The sequence below is a fragment of the Anas platyrhynchos genome, chromosome 14, assembly GCF_047663525.1.
Source record: "Anas platyrhynchos isolate ZD024472 breed Pekin duck chromosome 14, IASCAAS_PekinDuck_T2T, whole genome shotgun sequence".
In the NCBI taxonomy this organism is placed as follows: Eukaryota; Metazoa; Chordata; class Aves; order Anseriformes; family Anatidae; genus Anas; species Anas platyrhynchos.
Genome location: NC_092600.1, coordinates 1,414,986 through 1,437,846, shown reverse-complemented (window position 1 = coordinate 1,437,846; position 22,861 = coordinate 1,414,986). Strand labels below are relative to the sequence as shown.

At 47.4% G+C, this 22,861-nt stretch overlaps 1 protein-coding gene across 1 annotated transcript; it reads left to right on the top strand.

The window, feature by feature from the left end:
• Window positions 1-4,647: 4,647 nt before the first annotated feature.
• On the top strand, window positions 4,648-20,544 carry NDFIP1 (Nedd4 family interacting protein 1). The gene is made up of 8 exons (XM_027468104.3): window positions 4,648-4,807; window positions 11,809-11,896; window positions 13,062-13,192; window positions 14,156-14,243; window positions 14,425-14,549; window positions 16,429-16,495; window positions 17,105-17,210; window positions 19,558-20,544. The coding sequence occupies exons 1-7, from the start codon at window positions 4,769-4,771 to the stop codon at window positions 17,206-17,208; spliced, it is 642 nt and encodes a 213-aa protein (XP_027323905.1). The 5' UTR covers window positions 4,648-4,768; the 3' UTR covers window positions 17,209-17,210; window positions 19,558-20,544.
• The last annotated feature ends 2,317 nt before the right edge of the window (window positions 20,545-22,861 follow it).

The following is a 22,861-nucleotide window of genomic DNA, read 5'->3' as shown; positions in this document are numbered from 1 at the left end:
TAGGCCACAGAGACTAAATAAATGGAAAGTGCAGTGTGTTTCCATCAGCAGTGGTTACCCGGCAGGCAGGGAGGTATTTCCGTGGCTGCAGTGCTGGGCAAAGAGCTGACAGCAGAGGCTCCTCCATGTGCCCACCATGCTGGACAGCCCGGGGTTCTTTACAGGCTGTTGCCTCGCCTTTGGCTCTGTGTGAAAGGACTTTCCCTCTTTTCCCTCTGGCATCATATCGGTGTGATACACCCGTCAGTCCCGCAGACACCGGCAGCAGTTACAGCTCCCGTGGTTTCAGCAGCACAGGTTGGAGCCAGGCAGAGCTGTGCTGAGCTGAGGGACAGCGGGGACCTGGCTGATGTCTGAACACTTCTCATCCTGTGTCTGCTGTTCTCCAGGCATCACCCCCACAAAAGGAAGGCAAATATGGAGGTGCAGAGTGCAGGAAAGACCATTTCCCAAAGCAACAAGCTGCAGGGCAGCATCCGCATGCCCCTCTGCGGTGATTTGCGGGCTGCCAGGTTTGCTGTGCTCAGAACAGCCACGGACAGCTCAGGCTCCCTGCCACCTACCTGCACAGCCTTCTGTTACTGCACTTTGCACCCCTCAGCTACAGAGAGCTGCTGCGTTTGAGGCTCAGCCTTGCCCTGACATGCTGCCAACACAGGCCCAGGGTCAGCGCTGGACTTTGCGAAGGTGTCTGCTTTAAATTCGAGTGTGATGGGGCTCTGTGAATTGTGAAAGGTCTTGGCTCTCGTTTTGATCTCCTTTGCAAAAGGCTTTGACAGGAGCAGTGCACAAAGACATGAGAGGCAGTTGGCAGCTCCCAGTAAAAGCAAAACATGTTTTGATGAGAAGAAAAAAACTACAACAGTATGAGAGAGCCAGGCACGTGCATCTGCTGCCACAGCTGCCTTGTTCTGCCCACATCCCATGTATCTGCATACTTTCGGCAGCCTTATGTTACTGAGGAATCGCTCCAGGGCTGGGTTATACGTGTGACTGGCATGCAGGATATTTTTAGGTATGATTATTTATGCATGTTACTGTTCCTGCATTCACAGCTAGCTGTTCAAATGTTGAAGAACTTCCTGGTGTCTGAACAAGCTGATTTTCCTTCCTAGCAAAAGCAGCAGATGGAAGGAAGCAAGTACTTCTCCTCTGCAGAAGAAGTTGAAGTTTGACCAGCAGGTTCTAACAAGCACAGCATTTTCTTTTTCTCTGTGTTGAAGTGATTAGAGTCAACAGTGCGCACAGACCAGAGCTGTTGCTTCCAGGAACTGCCTTTGAGCACTGGGAATTTTTTTTTCCTAAAAAAAAAAAAGCAACAATTAAAAATTTATCGCCATAAAGGGCCTCTCTCCAAGTCCCGTAATTAAAACATCTCTTAAATACCCACCATCTGTCACCGCTTCCTGCTCGCGCACGTCCCACCTACCTTCTCACCCCTGTTTAGAAGAAAAGGAGAAAACAAGATTCCACGCTGGATGGACCCGGAGGGAGCTGCCCTTTTCAAGACTATGTCACTGCCTGGCTTCTCCCAGCACATCCCAATCCCAGTGAGGGATTTTGTCAGCCTGGAGTGGAGCCAGCCCGCGAGCAGGCTGTGCAGGAGGGCACACGGAGCGGTCATTTCCCATCTTTGCAGATGAGGAGTAACAGAAGCCATTGGTTACTGGTGTTTTCTCCAGAAGGCTGACAAAATAACACGGCAACAAAGACCACTGGTGAAATCAGAGTGAAACCCTGATGCCTGCCAGGGCTTGGCGAGGTGCTGTGCAGCTGGGTCTCCAAGGGCCCACTGCAGGGCTTCAGGCCGAGGGCCAAACGTGCTTCTAGAGCCCGACTGAGCTTGTTTGACAGGATGGCGTGAAGGCAATGCATACTGAGGTTTCAGGTGAAAAAGCTGGGGTTTGTGCCTGCTTGCACTGCGGTCATCCCTGATTCTATCTCTCTGAAGAGGCAGTAAAACCAGAAATACCCACCGAAGCCCTGACCTGCTATAGGTACAACAGCTAACATGGTTTTAAAGCAACTTGAGGTGAGAGCTAATACTGTATTGTGTCAACAGAGCTTTGAACTAGCAAAAAGCTAAAGGAAGATACAAATACAAAATGGTACTGAGTAGAAAATACGAAGAAAATGAAGAGCATCGAGGTATCTCGAAGGGTCTCAAAGTGTGAATTGAATTTCCTACCAATAGATTGCTAGAAGTGTTGACAGCTATACTGAAGGCAGCAGTGTATGAGGCCCATCTCCTGCTTTTTGCCCTTCTGCCACATTTTCACAGCTGAAGAAATCTTTCACGCTGTTTTGGGGAAGAACATCTGTTAGACAGCAATTGTTAACCCTCCACAGACCTCTTCAGCTAATTGGACAACTCTAGCTCAGGACGTCCTGTGGCGCATTTCAGCCTGCAGTGTGAGCAAGACACAACACGTCGGGTGCTCAGCCTCCAGCCTTCCCCTGCTGCACATGAAGACGCGTACCTCTGGGGGCGTACAGCTCAATTCATTATTTATAGCCGGTGATAAAAGTTTTTCCATGAAAACTGTAAGAGTACAGACAACCAGGGAACACTGCCAAAGCTCCTGGAATGAAGGGACACAACTGGAGAGCAGCCAGGCTCACAGCACTGTGTCGCCGTTTGGTGGGCAGCACGGTGAGGTTTCTCTCAGTCCCTGCAGTCTCTGGATGAGGCTTGTGATGCAGTTTCCTTATTCCTCGAGGCCAGTGTTGTGAATGAGTGGATAATCCAGACTTGAAGTGAACAACACTTCACTGGCACTTTTCTTAACCTGCTGGTTGCAGCCTGCTTGCAAATGGTTAAGCTATTAAAGTGGAGAGCTCCAGAAATATGACATGACCCATTAGCTCATGCGAACATTTGTTGTTGCTTTTTTCTTAATTGGGTCATTTATCACTAAAAGATCAGCAGAAAGAGCTAGTTTAAATGTCCTGCTTATTTCTTGCTTAAACATGTTTAGCTTTCAAAGTCCTTCCTTTGAGCATTATTATTTAGCTTTTGAGTTCAATATTTATTACAAAGTGTAGATTAAAAATGCCCCCTTCATTGTTCAGCCATACGCCATGATTAAAGAACACTTGTAGAGCACTAGGATTTCAGAAGACTCTCTAACATTTCTAATAATGGCTTTCAAATACTTTCACAGCATATCCCCTACAGAAGTCACTAAAAAGCAAAGACTTCAAGCTTCAGAATGTCTCTTGTGAGAAATGACACTGGAGGAAGATTCAAAAAACGCAGAGGCTTGAAGTGATTTGCCTAAAACCATGTGGGAAATGAAAGCAGAAGCAGTCATGCACTGTAACCACAGCATTATCTTTCTACACAGCTTCTCTACCAAAGAAAATTGAATAAATACACAGAAAGCAGCTGGAAGAAATTGCCATTAGCCTTCCTGTGTTAGTCCTGATCAGTCTAGATAGCCTAATTAGGTGGTGATATGCCTCCAGCTAATGACCGTGGCACCAACTATTTCACCATCACTTCGGGATACTGTCCAGCATCTTTTCTGAGGTTGTGCACAGGTTGTGTCTGATTTTAGTCTCCCAGATGTCCGAGTCAATCAGTGTACAGCTAATTACCAGTGGGGCTGTAGCTATACTTAGGGATATAATCCCACCTCGACGGCAAGTAAATCCGCGCATGTCATCAGGACAGCTGCTTACGGCAAAAGAGACTCAGTGCAAGCTGTGAATCCCGTGGAAGGGTGAAGCCAACAGTATGAGAGTGCCTTCAGCTCTCGTCCCAGCTTCCTCAAATGTGTTGCAAGAAACCTGCGTTCTCTTTGCGTCCCCAGCATTTCTCAGGATCCACTTTTGGAGGTTATTCCTGGCTAAAATCCATTATGATTGCTGCCTCCCCCTTAGTGCGAGGAGGGGGATGTTCATTCATCTCAGCAAAACTTTGGTGAGCTGCCTGCTCCTGCAAAGACAGAACACAGAACAAAAGTCCAGCCTGGTCCTGGTACCGAATACTGAGCTGTAATGCGCTTCAGGACCGTGTCCTCAGGTTTAAATTCCTTCAACTCTCTGCATCGGCAGCTTGGAATCCCAGCAGGGCTGATTCAGCCCTCCTCATCCTCAAGCAGATAATATTTAAGCCTTATATTTAAGTCTCATCAGCCCTAGGGACTGATGCGGGCAGTTTGGCACAAATCCACCTGTAGATGAACCGCACAGACAACGAAGAGGGGTTATACAGGCTGGACAATCCCTCAGCCCGTGTAAAATCCAGTGCAGAAATTCCCAAATAAACAACCTTTGTGTGTGTTTTCCCTTCTGGAAGGAGACTTTGCGTCTGTGGCACCATCAGGGCCCTGAGGTCCCCTCTGCACCCCCGGGAGGCACCGTGCTCGCCCCAGGAGCTGGCAGGGCCGAGGGCAGGGCCACCGGGAGGCCGTCAGGGCCGGGACAGGCTCCCCAGGGCACCTTCGGGGCTCATTTTGGGCCGATTCCGCGTGTTTTCCCTCAGCATCTCGAGGGCTGCGAGCAGGCACATCCCCGACCCCCGCGAGCCGCGGGCACCCCCCCAACACGCCCAGGCCCTTCCCGAGCCTTTCTCCTCCTCTCCCTGGGCCTCGCAGCCGCGGTCGGAGCGGGCAGGGCCGTGCCGGGCGTGTCGGGGGGGCGGGAGCGGAGCCGCAGCCCCGCAGCGCCCCGGCTGCCGCCGCCTCCGCCTCAGCAGCGCCCGTCGGGAGGCGGCCGGGCCCAGCCCCGCTTCCCCCCCCCCGCTCCCCGCCCGCCCAGCGCCATGGCGGCCGCCGAGCCCGGCAGCGGCCGCTACCAGCAGGTGAGGGGAGGCAAAGGGGGGGGCAGCGGGGCTCGGGGGGGCTCCGCTGGAGGCCGGAGGGGCCCGGTGGGGAGCGGGGGGGAGCCGCGGGTGGCGGTGTGGGCCCGGCCGCGCTCCCTGCACGGAGCCGCAGCGCCTGGCAGCCGGCCTTAATGCCACGGCTGGGAGCTGCGGGCAGCGCTGGGGGCCCTCTAGGCCCCAAACAGGGCTTCAAGAGCTCCCCGGGGGTGGGTGCGGGTTTGGGGGGACTTCCCCGGCTCCCCCGGGAGCAGGAGGGGAGCGGGTGGGGGCCCCGCTGGGTGCCGCGCCCCGCAGCAGGAGCTGAGGCCTCGCTGCTTGAAGCAGGGGCAGAAACTGCTGCACGCCACAGCCCTGCCCCCTGTCCCCTGGGTGTTGGCAGCAGCTGGCACCGCGTCGCGACTTGCTGCTGGTGTCGCGATAGCGGCCGGGGCCCTGAGAGCACCAGGTGCGACCCCCCCTCAGGACAGGGCATTAAGCCCATCCCCATGGCACTGGGTTTTACAGGGAGATACAAGTTAGGTGAAAGTTGTGTGCCCCCGCCCCGCAGCGCGGATGTCCTTACAGAGACACATCTTGTTGGTCTCGGCCACATCAGATACAAATAACCAGGTCTCCTTACAAATCCAGAGTCCCGCAGTTGGCGTGACCCTGACAAACCTCTCCATAAACGCATTTTGTAAAGGGACCCAGCCTCGTGTCCTGCCGTCCTGAGCCCGTGGCGATAGGTGACAGAAATGCTGGAGGACTCTGGTGCCTTCTTCTCTAGTGGCTCTCCGGACCTGCCCGATAAGAACTCAGCTGATTTCCTTAAAGAGGAATGTGAAAAGCTGTCCTTTCGCCAGCTCCTGCTCACACATCAGGCAGACACATAACAGACACTGTTATTACTGTAGAGCAGAGCTCTGCGTGGTACAGCAGAGATTAGAAAGGCAGGCTGTGCCCCTGAGGATTTGTGCTGCTAAAGACAAGCTCCTGGGAGAAAACGGGTGTAATTGAGTGCGGAATGAGAAACCGATGCACAGATGTATTTATTTCTTGGAGCTATTTAGAAGTTGCTTTTTTCCCCCTGCCCCATTCCAGAACAGGGAATCCATATTGCTGGAAAGTGTGTTACTGGCTCCTTATGTGTGTCTTGCTCCAAAAATCCCTGCGTGCTGTGAAACTAGAGGTGTGGAGTTGGTATTTACGAGGAAAGGATGTGGAAGTATCTCTCCCAGCGCTGGCTGTGCCAGTTTTTTCATACGTTGAAGTTTATTGTGTGTAAATGTCATTTGTGCCAATGAAGAGAGGCTTGTAACGGATCAATAGCCGTGAGGCTAAATGCAGGATCCGGCAGATGTAGGTAGTGTGTAGGCATTGAGGATGAGCTCCTTTAATCTGTAAGTTACGGGGTGATGAGGCAGTGGAGGAGGGCCGAACATTTGAAATCTGGAGAACTTGTATTTTGGGGAGAGATGTAGTGCAGTGGTGGTTGGCACACAGTTTGGCAATTCCTCCAGGGCTGACCGTGCTGCGCTGTCGACGTGTGGCAGAGCTGTGTGCCCCGTGGGTGCCAGCTGCGTATCCACGTGTGTGCCTGGGAGCAGCTCTGAGGAGCTGTGGGCACTGCTCGAACGTGCACTGACCATACCAAGTATTTTCAGAATTCCCCGTGTGTGCTTTTAAAAAAACAAACCACAAAAAAAAGGCGATAGGATAATCTGAGGACAACAGAAATGAGTAATTGAGCTCCAACCCTGTGTTTCTCCCCCTGCCCTGCTCCTTGGCCCTGCAGACCCATTCAGGCTGTGCATCCCCCAGCACCTCCTGCAGTGCAAACTCACCTGTGGCTGTTTGCTGTGCAGCGTTAAAGGGGTGCTTGCGGCACGTGGTTCATTTTCCAAAGCCATTTTTCCAAAACCTCTAGCCCTGGTGCTTTACTCAGGCCTTAGGCAATCTAATAAGAAGCAGCCTGTGCTTGTGCCTCTGAACGGTGTGGCACGGATGCAATGTGCTGAGGAAGAGCAGGACAAAGGTAAGACAAAACCCTGGGCTGGGTGCCCGCGGGTGTCGTGTCGGCTCCTCCGGCAGTGCTGGGCTCTGCCCCCCAGGGCCGGGGCTGGGAGGTGCTGGGGAGGAAGGAAGGCGGTGGCACGGTGCTGCGGTCACTCCGGGCAGTGCTGGCCTGAAGCCTTCTGAGCATATCCCCTTGGTGGTGAGCTCAGCAACAAAACTGTTTTGTTTTTAGGATCGAAAGGAGCCTCCGTTCTGGAAGAAATACTTAGGCTTTTATTAGGTTTATGTGTTAACTGCTTTTTCCTTGAGGCATTTGGGACTGTATGTGATGTATATGAGTAATGCAAACCCACCTAGGCTGTGGTGGGTGTGTTAAATAAGACAGACACATTCCTTTTTTACACGGTACTTTTTTCCGGTTCCACTCGTTGAAGGCTAAAACGGGTTGTGAATCATTTTGTAATGTGAGGTGGCTATGGAAAACATAAGGAACAAAGATTTTTCCGTTTGTTTGGTTTTCTTTCAGTGAAACTGTAGAAGAAATGTATTGCTGAGGGTACGTGAGCGCATGCTAAATCCATGGAGGGCCACAGTGCTTGCTGAGTGCCTGGGGAGACTGATGTGAAGTGGGAAGGGAGGTGGCAGGTGGCACCCTGTGCTTACCTCAGGCTTGTGTTTGGTTGTTCAGTTGGAGAAGGGGCACAGATCAAAGCTAAAAGCTGAGAACGTGCCGTGTCTCTGAATGCCAGCAGATAGCATGAATGCTGTCAGTGCCCATCGCTTCCTTGGTGAGGTGTTTGTCCTTTGCCACAGATGCGCTTCCCAAAGGTACTCGCAAGTAGCTGGTAAGAATGATAAGGAAATTTCCAGGGGTGGTTGTTGTGGTTTCTTCTGTGCATGCAGATGGGCAGAACTGGAGCTGCCTCTTGGCACAGAGGCAGCGGAGGCTCACCAAAAAGTGAGGTGAAAAGGTGATTGCAGAACTGGCATACAATCGCTGCCAAAAGCTCAAAGGGCTTGGGAAACATTAGCAGTACCACCACACAGCTTGTCTAACAGCAGAAGGTAGCCTGGCAGGCAAACTTCCGAGTTTTAAATGTTATTTCAGGTGTCAGGGTTGTGTCGGGCTCTCAGCTGGGCCTCCAGGTTGCCCAGTGACTCCCAGCAGCCGTGCTGCCTCCTGCATGGGGGTGGCAGCGCCTTCTGGAAGTGGCCGTGCTGACAGCAAGTTCCTAAAGTACCTCTGTGTGTGAACGCTCAGCGTTTGGCCCTGGGTGTAAGGAGAAAACAGCGTTATTAAAATACGTCCCTTTGTTCTGTTTCTGCCTCTTCTTGTGAAATACCCAAATTCGATAGATGGAACAGGAGGATTTTTGAAATTGAAGGTGCTTAATATTCATATGATAATAAATTTTTAAAACTATTTTGAAGTGCATGAAACATCCAGCATTCATTCTTCCTGTGATGTATGCGTGTCCTGAAAAACGTACGCGCGATCCTAAATATTACAGCGAGGCCTTCTGCTTCGTTAAGTGTGTGAAATTTAATTACTGCTCTCAGAGGTGGAAACCTCCTTCTTCTGTACAAAACCTCGGACACGGGAGGAGGAGGAGGAGGAAGGCCCTTCCTGCCTGCCTGCTCCCCCAGGGGTTGGCGAGGAGCAGCCGGGTGGCTGGGTGCTGTCAGGGCGATGCAGTTAAATGAACTGAAAGCTTCGGGGAGAAAACAGTTATTTGCTCATCAAGGAGAAGGCTGCCGAGGGCTGGTGCACGTGGGCTGCCTTGTCTGATACTGCTCATTATCCCCGCTGATTAGGAAGTTAGAGGAGCCTGAAACAGCGCTGGGCAAAGTCGGGGTTTCAGATCAGTGCAAGGTAAGGCAATGGGAAGAGCTGTTCCCTCTTTTGGACTGGGCAGAAAGTTTCTTTGTTTCCAGAAGGCCAGGAATGCAAAAGGAGAAGGGTGCGGGGTGTTGGGAGTGAAAGGGAGCAGGCTGGGCACTTGCTAATTTGGTGATGACATCTTTTTTGCATTACCATTCTGCGTATGGATTTGCAGAGGTTATGATTCCGTTGTTCTGAGAAAAAAATCAATCCTGCCACCTTTTTAAAAACTATCGATCCTCTCTCTGTTAGTAACCTACATAGCTGCCTGGGAAGCCTCGCAGAAACCATAGTAACAACGGGGCGAGGGCTGGTCGGGGCCGTCTGCGTTCGAGGAGCCCTCCGTGGGGTTTCTGAGCAGCTCTGCCTCGTGTGCCAGCACATGAAACGAGCTGAAATGCAGAAAATGCTGGCGGTGTGCTGCCGGGCAGGTCCCTTACAGGCGAGGCACTGCTAGGACAGGGCTGGCAGGGATCCTGAGTTCCCGCGAAGAGCTGCGTGTAGCCTGGGGACTCGGGCCATGGGGAAGCGTAAAACAACCCTGCAAAGCTGTGCCAGCAGCCCGTGGGCTAAGTTCAGAGTATTTCAAAGAAGGAACAAATGTATTTATTGGAAAGGCCTTAAAAATTGGGTGGAAATATTTGGAAATGTTGTATGAGATTTGGACGTGGGCGCGGCGTGCGGCTTCACGGCTGCGGGAGGTGACGCGGGGAGGCAGCGGCTGCTCACAGCCAGCCTCTGGTGGCTGCTGCCTGCTGGAAAATGCACGGCCCTGGGCCCTGCCCTGGTCTGCCAGGCAGCTTTCTGTCATTTCAGTAATCAGGTGAAAAAACAATCTCAGCCAGAGTCTTGTTCTGATAACTGGACACGATGCTGTAAATACCGCCCGTTTTTGGTGCAGCAAATCCAGGAGTCGTGCTTTAAAAGCTGAAATCTGCCGGTGAATCAAAGAGAGAATACCTGCCTGCCTCAGCCTCAGCCTGCCTTAAAATCAGATCCCCCGGGCTCTCCCCCGGGCTCCGAGGCCTTTTGGCAGCAGCGCCCAGGGGTCTCGGCCGTGCACCCAGCCGGGAGCTCCCGCGGTGCGGTGCCTGCACCCGGTGCCTGCCCCGCCAGGCTGGGGAACGCAGGGCGAGCGCTGCCGGAGCGGTGCTGGGCATGTGAGAGAGCTGATGATTCATCCTTCCTGTCACATGAAGCCGTGCTGCGTTGCTAATAAGCACTTAGTTGAATTTTAGATGCCTGGAATCATTAAAAAGGCTGGAAGGCAGTTGTGTGCCTTGTCCATTAAAAGGAGGATCTGCTTTCTCTAACCGCCTACCTTACAGAGCCTGGGGCTCAGTTTTAAAAAGTAGCTGCGTTTGTTGTGTCGTTCAGTGAATTGGTGTGGTTTGGAGCGAGCAGGAGGCTCGTCTTGCTGTCTTCTGCGTGATGCAATTGCAAGGAGAATATAGTAAGGACCCTAAATGTAAGAATTAATGCTGAACCAGGTGCCCGTGTCCTCTCCTGTTTCACTTCCTGCAGTGCTCGCACATCTAGCTCTTCCCTTCCCCTTCCCTGGGGTTGTACCTTAGGTCGGGTGTTTTTTTCCTCTCCTACCCGTGAGCCTCAGGCTGTGATTCCCTCCACCCCGGTGAGGAGGGCAGGGAGCACGGGGCGTCCTGCGGACAGTGCCCGTGGTGTGCCAGAGCCTCCCTCCTTCATTAATGGGCTGCCTCTGGGATAGGTGGCAGGAAAACGTGCTCAGAAGTATTGAATTTTCATGGACAAAGCGAGACTGAGCATGGCAGAGCATTTTCTGAGAATTCCTAGGCTGCAGAGCTGAGGGAGGCTGACTCCCCAGCTCCGGCGGGGCTGTTCCTTTGCTTGCCCTTTTCCCCTCTTGGCTGATCCCTGGCTCTGGGGGCAGCGCTGCCCGTGCCATCACTTGCTAACCCAAGTCATTTAAACATTACCAGGTTCCACTCCCTCAGCAGCAGGTGTGTTTGAAGCCTTCCTTGGCGCAGGGAGCAGTGACCCACAGAGACGTGGGGCGGGCAGCAGCCCCCTGGGGGAGGCGAAGGGCGAGCGGGGCCCCAAAACTGAAAAAGCTTTGGCTTTGACTTTGGCTGCGGATGTGGATGTAGTGTGATCCTTTGATCTCAGGTATCAAAAGGAAAAAAAAACACAAGATGCTGTGCAGTGATGTATAAAACAAGACCTTCATTTACAAGTCTGAGCTGATTTTTTCCCCCTGATACGCCGTACAAGCAAAATAAGAGCCTCCAGCCCTCCCGAGCTCTAAAGGCTTGGGAAGGACTTCAGTGCCAGCTTAGGAAGAAGCCAAAAGCGTCTCTCCAAAGAAAAGAAAGCAAACGTCCCAGATGGCTGCAAGTGCATTAGCATTAGCATGCAGGAGGAGGAGTGGAGGAAGATGTTAGGGCAGAAGTCTGTAAGCTCCGTTCTGGTGCCTTCTGCTTTGAACCCATCCGGGTTGCTGTTGGCAGTGTCTGCGATCCCAGCCCCAGCCCCTCACCTTCTCCATGCGAGCGACGCTGTACGGCTGGTGAGCTGCATGGCTATTTATACACAGCCTGTGGGAAGCATGCTGCACAAAATAAACCATCTTCACTCACACGGTGTGAAAGGCTGAGGGGAAATGGCAAGAATCAGACTTCCATGTGCCATTACATAGCCACTAAAAAGACCAAAAACCTTCCCCAGCAAAGCCCCGGGAGCACTGGAGACTGCTGTTGGGTGTCTCCTGCTGTGTCCTCAACCCGAACAGATGTGATTGCAGCTCCTGAGCTGGGTGAGCTGGGGAATCTTGGGAAGTGCCAGGGAAATGCAAAGGTACCAGAAAGGTGTGTGCTGTGCTGTGCTGTGCTGTCCAGCAGCAAAGCCCAGGTGTGCGAGGACACGACTTGAAAGCACATTAATGCTGAGAGGCCACGCTGATAATCTCGAGCAGGAGTGCTTTGGAGGGAAGCCAGCAGCTCTCAAATGCCCCGTGCCATAGAGCAGGCTTGTTCCAGAAGAGGCTGCTTGTGCCATTAAAACTAGAGGGATGCTTCCACACACCGGGGGGCATGCAGTTAACTTCTCTTGTGTGTGGTCTCTTCAGCTGCAGAATGAAGAGGAGCCAGGCGAGACTGCACCGGTGGTAAATGATGCCCCTCCGCCTTACAGCAGCATTTCTGCGGAGAGCACAGGTAAACGTGCAAAAGGAAACAGCTGGGTTTGCTCTGCTGTTCTTTCCTACCTCCTTCATCGTTCTCCTTATTGCCAGGCGGCATTGCAGCATCCTCACTGAGGAGGCAGCAAGGGATCAGAATCGATCCAGAGGCACTGTTGTTACTTGTGGTTTAGGAGATGCATTTTGGCTGCGGTCATCTGAAGTCTTCCATCAAGTGGAGTTCAAGTTACACTCCGCAGCGTTCTTAGCAGATTGAAGACAGTTAAAAAGCAAAGTGCTGCGAGCATTTGTGGTTCTCCTCTCATTTGGCATTTGAATGATACTGTGCTCCTTCCAAAAATGTCTTGCTGCTTAAAAGGGATTAAAGAATTCATGATTTCTGCAATTTTCATAACTAAGGGCTTGGTCATGAGGGTTATACTTCTGATTCATCGTGCTGTCATATAACTCACTACTAGCTTGGAACAAAACAGCTTTTTTGTGTGCTGGTTGTGTGTCAGAGTGTTTTGGCGTAGGTAAACCTTACCGTTTTTTCTCACAGTCAACTTCTAAAGATTTGTGAATCAAATGCAGCATACTGTCAGTCTCTCAGACAGCCAGCTGGCTTGGGACAGAAGCTGGAATATTGTGCTTCTCCAGCGAGCTGAGCATCCTGCCTCAGCACACAGCTGTAACGCTGGCCCCATTAGTGCCCATTCCTTGGAGTGTCTGAGGCTGTGGGTCAGAAGTGCTCTTTGATTTTTTCCAATCCCTTCCCCCCCCCCATCAGAAAACAATTTGGAACCCTTTTCTGCAAAAACTGGTCACCAGTGGCCTGAGGCTTGGAGTGGTTCTTCTTTGACTAACTCCAACCATTTGGGATTCAAAAATGTGACTACTTCTGTTTTATTGAAGGAAAGGCACAGCATGTGTTATTGTTTTAAAAATAAGTAGAGCCAGGCATGCTAAATAGTGCTCTGCATATTACTTGGTATTAGATAGTGTTCAAAAACAAGAGTGCTCTCTTGTTTTTTGCTTCTTGTTCTGGGATAGCAAGAGGCTAGGATGATGGGTAGGAGACAGGAGGCCTTACCAGCATCGGGCATTGGGGTCTTTTGAAGTCTTCTGAAATATTTCTCCTTCCCAGCATGGTGTTATTAAGGAGCAGACAAGTTACCTTCTGTATAACTTTCTCATTGCAGCTTATTTTGACTACAAGGATGAGTCAGGATTTCCTAAGCCTCCATCTTACAACGTGGCCACAACACTGCCTAGTTATGATGAGGCAGAGAGAACCAAGGCTGAAGCCACAATTCCCTTGGTTCCTGGAAGAGTGAGTACACTTGGCTGGCTGTGTGTCCTTCACATTGCTCGTGTAGAATTTCTGGTTTAAGTCCTGCTTATCAAGTGTCCTGACTTTTCTTACTTAGCTTTTTAGGGCAGTGATATTATACGCTCCCAAGAGTTCTGAGGGGTGAGTGTTTATTGTTGGTGGTGCTTTTTTTTAAAAAAAAATTTCCTCTAGGCAGCAATGATGATGTAAGACATCTCAGTAATGCCACTATTTGCTATCCAGATTAGTTTGGCAGGCTGACAGAGGCAGTATACCATAGCTTTGTGCTCTGTCAGTGTTTTGTTTTGTTTTTTTTTTCATTGTTTTGTTTTAAGATTTAGGATTAAATTTTCAGCAGTGTAATGTACCTACTCTTGATACTCCTGCTGTTTACTTAGTTGACTTTCCCAGGAGTCAGTCTAGTTGATAAAAAGATGATAAAACCATTCCCTCTATTGCAGTATTTTTTTAATTTATTTTTATTTTTTAAACATCTTTTTTTTCAACACTGCATCTTGTTCAGTCTGTTCCCCCACCCCTGATAGCATTAAATTTCCACTACTCCTTCTTTATAGAAGCCAAATTCCTGGTTGAGATGAAAAGTTTAATTTTTCTGTTTGAGCAGGGGCATTCTTTATACTGAGAATAACAACACTTGCAGTCTTGACTATCTTCAAACAAACAAATAAATAAAAATAATGCCAATGACTTAATATGTGATGCCTGCATCCTATCCTTGGGATTTTTTCCTGCTTGCATTTGTAGCCTTTTGATATTTAGTCATATATTTCCCTGAGGGGGCTTTCCTTAAACGTAAACTAAGCATTTTGTAGCCTTCCAATGTGCATTGCTTTTTGAGGGCTGTGCAGTTTGCTATCTTGAAGAAGCAGGTGCAGGTGAGGGGTTGCTGTATGGATTGAACTGACTGAAATCCACCCATTCTTTTCCCCTTTTGATTTGCAGGAGGATGACTTTGTGACACGGGATGACTTTGACGACACTGACCAGCTGAGGATAGGGAATGATGGCATTTTCATGCTAACTTTCTTCAGTAAGTACATGGTGAAACTTTATTTTTTTCCCAGACTGTTTCAGAACCCAAAATAGTTATTTTCACACTTAGGTTTATGTAGCACTGTGAAAAACCTGTGTGTGCCAATTTTAAGGGTTTGATTTTTTTTCCTTGGTATATAAAGAGGGCTTGATCATCTGCTTTTCTCTTGCTTTCTCAGTGGCATTCCTCTTCAACTGGATTGGATTTTTCCTGTCTTTCTGTCTGACTACTTCAGCTGCAGGAAGATACGGGGCCATTTCTGGGTTTGGTCTGTCTCTTATCAAGTGGATCCTTATTGTCAGGGTAAGTTGTGTAGTGCAGAAACATGTACTCTTTTTTTTTCTCTCCACTTTTCTCTCCCCAACTCATTTTTGTCACTTATACTGAATTTATTTGTAGTAAATTTAGCTTTTTATGCTGAAATGGATTTTGATCCCCTCACTTGACGAGGACAGAGCTTTTTTGTCGTTCTGTCCTATTTATGTAGTTATATGCTGGGACTGTTATTTTAATAAAGGAGAATAAAGATTGCACACCCAAGGATGTCTCTCTCTGGCAGAGCCACTGTATTGGATCAAAATGTGGTTGTGTGTTGAGCAGTAACAATGATCTGATCTTCATAAAACATTTATCCAGGTGAAGCCAGCCCTACAGTCAGCATAGCAATGTTCCTCTCCAGGATGAAGTTCTTTAGGTGCTGCTTTGAAAAATCGATATTCTCTAAAATGTGGGTTTGGTGTGAGCATGACCAGTGAGAAGAGGGAAACAGGGACTTGAGAATTAGGCAGTGTGAGGTTTGTTTTGTTTTTTTTTTTTTGTGCTGAAGGAAGAGGCAGTGACCACGTAGTCACATGGGTGAGAGAAGCTCGCTGGTGCCCTCTGGTGAGTTGTGCATGCGACACAAGCAGCAGGTGATCAGAAGTGTGCTTTTCTATTTTAATTTATTTTCCATAGTAACAGCGTGCATATCTAGGTTGCTAAAAGATCTTCTCTGCTCCCCTCCACTGGATCACACAGAGAAAGGCAGGATGTGACTGATCAGCGCTGGTTTGTATTTTAGGAGTTCAGATCCAAAGAAAGGGTCCTGCTGGGCATGGACCTCTGCCTACAGAAGCAAGAAAGGCTGGTGTATTATTTTTAAAACTTAGAGGCAGGGAGAAAGCAAAACATTTCTAGGGGGAAAAAAGACAAAAATGATATATACATGTACTGATACTGTAAGAAATGAGAAAATATAGTCAAAATACTCTTTTGGATGGGTTGTGAGAAAAAATAAGAAAAGATTTATTCAGTGCCATGGAACGATGGTGGCTGTGAAAATGACATGCGGATGTCCCCGGCTGTCCCCAGCTGACATTTTAAATTTCAAGCAAAAAAAACTCAGCTGTGCCTGAGTAGAAATAGACAGCATTAGTGTTAGCATGGTCACTTCACACCTAGTATTTTTAGGCTAGGACTTGGATTTGTAAATACAATATATCTTAATTTTTTTCTGTAGAAACTTAAGATTTTGGGAGACATCCTTGTAACAGTGCTGTTAAAAACTATTTGCTGGATTAAGAGGTGTGACAGAGACCAGTGACTTTAACTGCAGATTTGATTTAAACTTCGGTATCAAGCTTGCCATTTGTTAGATTTTTAAATTAGAATAGAGTGAAAGCAAAATCATTGCATTTGCCATTGGCATAGTGAACTTAAGTGCTCTACTAGTGTTGGTGCCTTTCATTCAACAGGCAGCAATTCTCCCAATAGAAATTACTGTCAAAGGGTTCCACAGGTATGGGATTTCTTTTTGACTGTGCTTTTGTTAGCTATGCTGTCCAACCTAACAGTGTAATTACATGATGCACTGCTGCAAGCCTGGTCTCTCCCCTTTCAGAAACTACGAACATGGCTTATCAGCATCAAAGGCGTGGGGGTGAATAGGAATATTTACTCACTCATGTATTTCTGCTGCACTGATTGGAAGAGTTTATGGCTGAGTATTTGATCTGTTCCATTCCCCTTGGTTACAGTTGGTCAGAAGTGTAGAAAAAAGTTCGTGGAGGTAGTTCATTCCCTCCAGTCTGTGTAGTTAATAAGATGCAGGGTTCTATAAACTCTCTTGTGTGCAGAGGGCTTGAGAATAGATTTGGGTTCAGACACTAGCATGTGCTTTAACTTGTAATTTTTTTTTTTTCAGTTCTCCACCTATTTTCCCGGTTACTTTGATGGTCAGTATTGGCTCTGGTGGGTGTTCCTTGTACTAGGTAAGTGTTTTGGTCTGGGGGAAAGAGGAAATGTTTGCTTAGAACTCTGTAAAGTGTAGTAGGGGCTTTTGTAAGCACAGCTTTACTGGCAGCTGAAATATGTACATGTAGATATAAAACTGGAATGTAACCCTCAAACTCTTCCTGAGCACTTTTTGTGTTTTGAAGATACACATAAGCCACAGCCTTCTGTCGTCATTCTTGGTATCAGTGTCACTTTTATCATCCAGAAGGGAAAAACAAGAGAACAATACTTGTCTTCAGAGTTACTGATGTTGTCTGTTCTTGTATTTTAAATGGAAGAGTCAGTTGTGGTCTTGTGGACTGTCTTTTTTATTTTTTTAATTTTTTCCCCTTCCTTTGGAAGTGGCTAGGCCTCATTTGGAGTCGAAAGTTTTGTGATTGGCTAAGGAAAGTTTGTTTTTGAGATGGGATGAAATTGAAAGATCATGTGTCATTGATACAAGAAAAGTTCCTGTATTTAATCAGCAATTACTCATCCCAGCAACTTAAGTCCCTCTGTGCTAGTAACAGTGAGTCGAACTGCTCCTTCTCTAATTGCAGAAGCAAAATCTGCCCTAACCAGACAAATGTGTTTCTCTCATCTAGGTTTTCTGCTGTTTCTCAGAGGATTTATTAATTATGCAAAGGTTAGAAAGATGCCAGATACTTTTTCCACTCTCCCCAGAACCAGAGTCCTCTTTATTTACTAGAGGTAAGCTTTCTGCTTTCGTGAAGTTGTTCTGTTTTTTTTTTTTTAAGTTTTATTTAGTAACGAGGCTTTTATTTATGACAATACTTTTAGAACACAAGGCAGCAGCAAACAATTGTTTCTTGGTGCCACATACACAGCTCCTGTTTCTACAGATGGGCAGAGCCAGACTGACTTGGTGGGGAGCAGAGGAATATTTGACATTTCTATCTGAGTTTTCCCTTTGAATAATTTTAAATTCATTAGATTCCATGACTTGAATTGTACAAACAGAATCTCTGCCCCTTGGTGTTGCACTGTATTTGACAGGTGTGTCTTTCAGCATAAATAATATGCCTGAAACATGTGGTATGTCCTAAACATGAATAGAGGTCACAAAATCTGTTTGGAAGACTGTGCCAGTGTATCTGGCTTATGTCCCAGAAAGAACAATTTGTCTGAATTTAGTGTGCTCTTTGAATTTTTTGCCAAGTTCCTGAAGAAACTCAGCTCTTGCACACCATTTCTCATTGCAGACCTCTCCTGCATACTTGAACACACTTTTACCTGAACGTTTTGAAAAAGCCTTAATGCCTAGAAGTCTTTTTCTTTAAGGCTGATCCTTAACATTGCTACCTTCCTAATGGGACTTTAAAGGAGGAGAATTAAGTAGTTGAATCCTTCTAGCATAATTTCCTGCTTACAGCAGATAATGGCCTTGCATTAACTGTCCCTCCCCGAGGGGAAGGAAATCCTGTAATAGTTTGCTTCCCAGATGGCGAGTGCAACATGATGCTCCCTTTAGAAAATTCATAATAACACTAGATTTCCCCAAGACAGGGCTCAAGCAGTTGCAGCTGGGACAGTGGTATAAAGAAACCAAACAAACCCCAGCTTTAAATTGAGGTCATTAAATTGTTCAGAATTTAAAACCAAAGCTTAATTTTCCAAATGCATTTTCCTTTTATTAGAAACTGTGAGTTGCTTAAGATACTGCTTCATTTCTGTTTTGCAGTGGGAACATGCTACACAAAATGAGAATTGTGCAGTTTTCCAGCTCAGGTCGTGCAGTGGTGATAGCATGTAAAAGTAGTTCTTCAGTCAGTTTATTGAAGTGTTTCTGTTCCATTTAATGCCATTACTGGTTTATGGTGGACTTTTCTGTTGACTTCCTCCAGGATTTGTAATATCCTCTGAAATTCCTGCTGAGTCACCAGAAGGATTACTTCCCTCAGGTGTATAGTCACATAGTGAGAGCATTCAAGCATCAACTGTGTCATCTGTAGTTTGTTTTCACTAAACTGTTTTTTTTGTTTTTTTTTTTAATTTTGCTTCTTTACTGAAACTTAGTTTTTCATTTGTTATAGGAACTGTGTGTTTTCTTGTTGCACAGGCCTTTCCTGTATTGGAATTTGAAATTCTAATTGTAGAGACCTTGCTTAACTCCTTGCTTGTAAGGATGGAGGTGTAGTATTTTTTAAAAAATCTTTTTTTTTAAATTTTTGTACACTTGGGAGCTTTCAAAAAGCACTCTTTTAGATGCCTCAAGATAAATGTCTACAATCACTTCTAAAATCTACAACTTTGACATTTTCATTGGAAATAAATCTTTAATCCTGAATTCTGAGAAGGGAAACCACAAAAGACTTGGATTTTTACTATATTATTTTTTTTTAAGATTTCTGCTGCAGGACATAATGAAAAGGGCACAGTGAATGATCATTATTGTTCTAGAGGGGCTAATTTTTAGAATATAAGAAGGGAAAGAGGAGAGGAATAATTTGTGCAAATAAAAAAAAATAACTGGTGAAAATGAATCTAATTGAAAGTTTGTTGTTTACTGTTTGATGTGTGTACAAGTAACAGACATCATTCCTGACAGCATCCCAGCAGAATCCCCCAGCTGTGTGCTGAGTGCAGGTGTTTTATGTTGGATCTCAGGTTTGGATGGTTCTTCCCAGCATGACTGGAACAGGCAATTTGTGAGAGCTGGTGCCTCTCATACTGAGACGTTTGATATAAAGATACAGAAGTCATAATCGTGTGTGTGGATGCAGCAAATAAGACGGAGTACAATTTTGTTCTCCTAGTGCAAATGCAGTGTAACTTCATAAACGGATGTGTTTTTATGCCTGAGTTTCTAAGAGCGTTGCCTGTTTCGGTGTCTGTTTTTAACTCTTCAGGAATTTTAACTCTTTAGAAGTGGAACATACGCACAGAAACACTGCACATTTCATTAGAGTCATGTCATTGTGTACTGACATACTTCATAAGCCTTTAGACATCCTGCACTCTTTGTGAACTACATCCTTCTGTTATCCAAAATAGCAATCTAACTATAGTTTCAATATTCAATATCCTTCTCCGACAGATGTTTTCTGGCAAATGTCTTCCTGCGTTAGCGAATTCTCCCTCAAGAAGTAATAGGACACCTGCAGGAAGTGAATCAAGACTCTGAAACAGAAGAAAAAATAATCACCTGCTTTAAAATAAATAAATAAAAGTACTGTTGAAAAAAGGAGAAGCATTTCTTTCTATTTGTTTCTAGATGTAAAATTTTAATAATTAATGCAGAATTCTGTAATCATTAAATCATTAGTGGCTAATGTTTGCAAAAGCTCTTGCAATCGAGTCTGTGACGTGCTAATAAAGCCTGATGTAGTATCTGTAGTAATTTGGGTAGCATGAGCTATGCCCCGCAGCCAGCAGGGGACAGGCTTGCTTTATTTCCTTCCACATCCTGGGAGCAGGTTTGGACTCTGGTCGTTAGTGTACGGCGTGCATAATGCTGGCTGCCCCGAAGGGATGAGCTCAAAAGTGTAAGTGAAGGCATTGCTATGGTTACATACCTTGCTGCTGCTTAGTTCTCCACCACCTGTGCTATCTGCGTCTGAAAGGAGAAATTGGTCTGTACATCTGTACGGTACGGATCCTCGAGGTGGAATTGGGAGAGAGTAGTATTTTGAAGGTGGCACAGGTATTAATTTTTTAATAGTCTATATTCTCAATGTTGTAGTATACTTTTCTTTCGTACTACCTACTTTTTGGACTATATAGAGATTTTCACAGTACACCTTGGTAGTGTAAAGATAAAAGGTCACATTGCAACTTTGTATAAAAATTATCTTGCAAAACAAAGGGCCTTTTTTTTTCTTTGGCTTGGGACTTTTGAGACAATTCCTAACATACCTGTAATTCTTGCTTTTATAATTTGTGTTAGCAGAGACGATGATGCATTATAAATGTAGATTTAATGTCCACTTTTGTGCTTTCTGCCAAGTGGTAATTCACTTTGGAGTTTTACTATGTTAAAACTGTAAATATAGCAGAACATTAATAAATGTCACTTACGTAGCAATTTTTGCTGTAGATCAGTGTTTAATTGAGTTTCTATGCTTTATTGCACCTGGTTAATGATTACAAATGCAGATTTTCTGCAGGAATTTCATCGCTTCTGCACAGAAGGTGTGACACAATCGGACTGCTTTCTCCGCCTCAGGGTATCCTCCCTCCTTTCTGTAGCCAGGTCTTCAAATCCTGAGAACAGTTTTCAGTTTCGCCCTGTTTCCCTGGCAGTTGAGGAAACAGCAATTCCATAAATTTTTGGGGGCGTGTTGGTTTTTTCTCGGTCTCGCATACATAAGCTATCTGCTTCGTGAAATGGTTTATTCATAGTTTTGATTCACGGCCGAACTTCACAAATGCACAGTCTCGATAAACAAGCGGTTGGGCGGACAGAGACAGATGGGGGTTACACGGTGACTTCCTTTTTAAACAAGAATAAGTGTACACAGAATTATTAAGTTTATCCTGCGAGGCAAAATCTGGAGCATTAGGGAACTCTGAATCATATTTGCCCAAACTTGGTAGATCGGCCTTGTGTTTACTCTCTTGGCATTTGGGCCTTATTTGGTCTTGTATATTCAGAGAACCAGAATATTTGGCATGCCTGTTCCTCCCCGTTTGGTGGCCTGGAGCTGCAGACACCTAGAGCTCAGCTGGTCTGCAGGCAGCGGCTCTGGCCATCCTCAAGGAGCACGGGCAAGGAGGGATGCCCTGCCGAAAGGGGGTGGGTGACGGGGTTTGAAGAAACCCACGCTTGTATTCAGCACGGGTTAACACCGACTCCAAACTCAAATAATTACTTTGGGTCTCTGACAGCTCAGCCACTTTACACGCAGAAGTGGTGGGGCCGTGGTGATCTCTGGTGACCGAATACCTTTGGCCTGCCTCCTGTCAGCCAGCTTGTTTTCTCTTTCCAGCATTGTAAACCTCTGAGCAGGTTCAGACAGGATCCGGATTCCATCTCCCAGAAACGGATTTTGCCTTTTCCCTGTGAAACCAGCAAATATTTTCCTCCCCGGGGAGGGGAGGCAGCAGGGCTGGCTCAGTGCTCGGGATGGGGGATGCTTACAGCTGAGCTTTTGCTAGCAAAGAGCTGGTACTATTCCTATAATGGTCACCTCTGCACCACGACTTCTCCCTCGTTTGTGTAGGTATGGTTTGTTTTACTAATCAATGAAAGCTCCTGGAACCTAATATTGCTACTTAGAAAGGGTTTGGTTTATAAATAATGATTCATTAGCAGATGTTAGAGCACCTTAGAGCAATGTCTGGGGCCTTGGTGCTGTCTGCAGGAAGTGGAACTTAGCTGGGCTGTGTGTTTTAGGGCATTTTGTGACTTTTGTCCTGCTCCTTAAACCCTTCTGATGGCACCTGCCCCTTCCAGCTGCTGCTGGGGTCTGCCCCGCAGCCTGCATGGCCCTGGTACCTGACGCCTACTCGGAGCCGTTCCCTTGTGTCCTCCAGGAGTGATCCCGGGGCAGTTTTGGGGCAGTTTGGGAAGGCAGAAACGAGCAGAACCTCCCTGCAGGAGGGCCTGGGGCTAGGGGGCGGCGGAGCTGCCATGGGGCCTCCTGCTTGCGGCACCGGGCCTGCTCCTGGCCTGGGGATTTTACACCACGGGTGCAAGGCAGGAAGGCTCAGCTGTGCTGCAGGCAGATCCCTCTTCTTGCCCAAACCCCAGAATCGTTTGGCCACTTGATTTTTTTTTCCAGTCATTTGGAAGTTGCTCTAAGATTGCTCTTCCAGGCGTTTTTCGGAAGCACGTCTCGAGGCCGTACTTGCAGTTCCCATGCAAGAAGGAAAAGCGAGGCGAGGGGGGCAGGATCAGCTGCAGGGGGAACGCCGCGTGCTGGAGGAAATCGAATCTGCCACGGGAGCGCGGGGCCGCCGCGGAGGAAACGTGTGAAATCTGCCCATTGTCCGCCTCTTCCGCCGTGCCGGTGGGAGCCCGGCCTGCAGTGAAAAGATGGGCGCTAATTGTCCGTGGCATCCATGGGAAAGCGGGGATTAGGCCAAGGAATAAAACCTCTACAGGGGAGACCTCCCACTTACTTAGAGACTTGTTTTCCCTCCGCTCTTGCTCTGGCTGATACACGCTTTTGTTCCCAAGAAGTTGATAAATATTGCTGGGTTTGGTAGTGGTTTCTGTAAGCTTTTTTTTTTTTTTGCCTCACTGCAGAGGTCCTTTCTCACAAGAAGAACGCTGCAATGGGTTTATTGTTTTGTGTTGCGGCCGCACAAAGCCAATGACCGACTAATTTTTCGTGGCTTCTTCAGTGGAAATGAGTCACGGGCTGCAGTGCCCCAGCCCAGGGCCGCGCACACTCCTG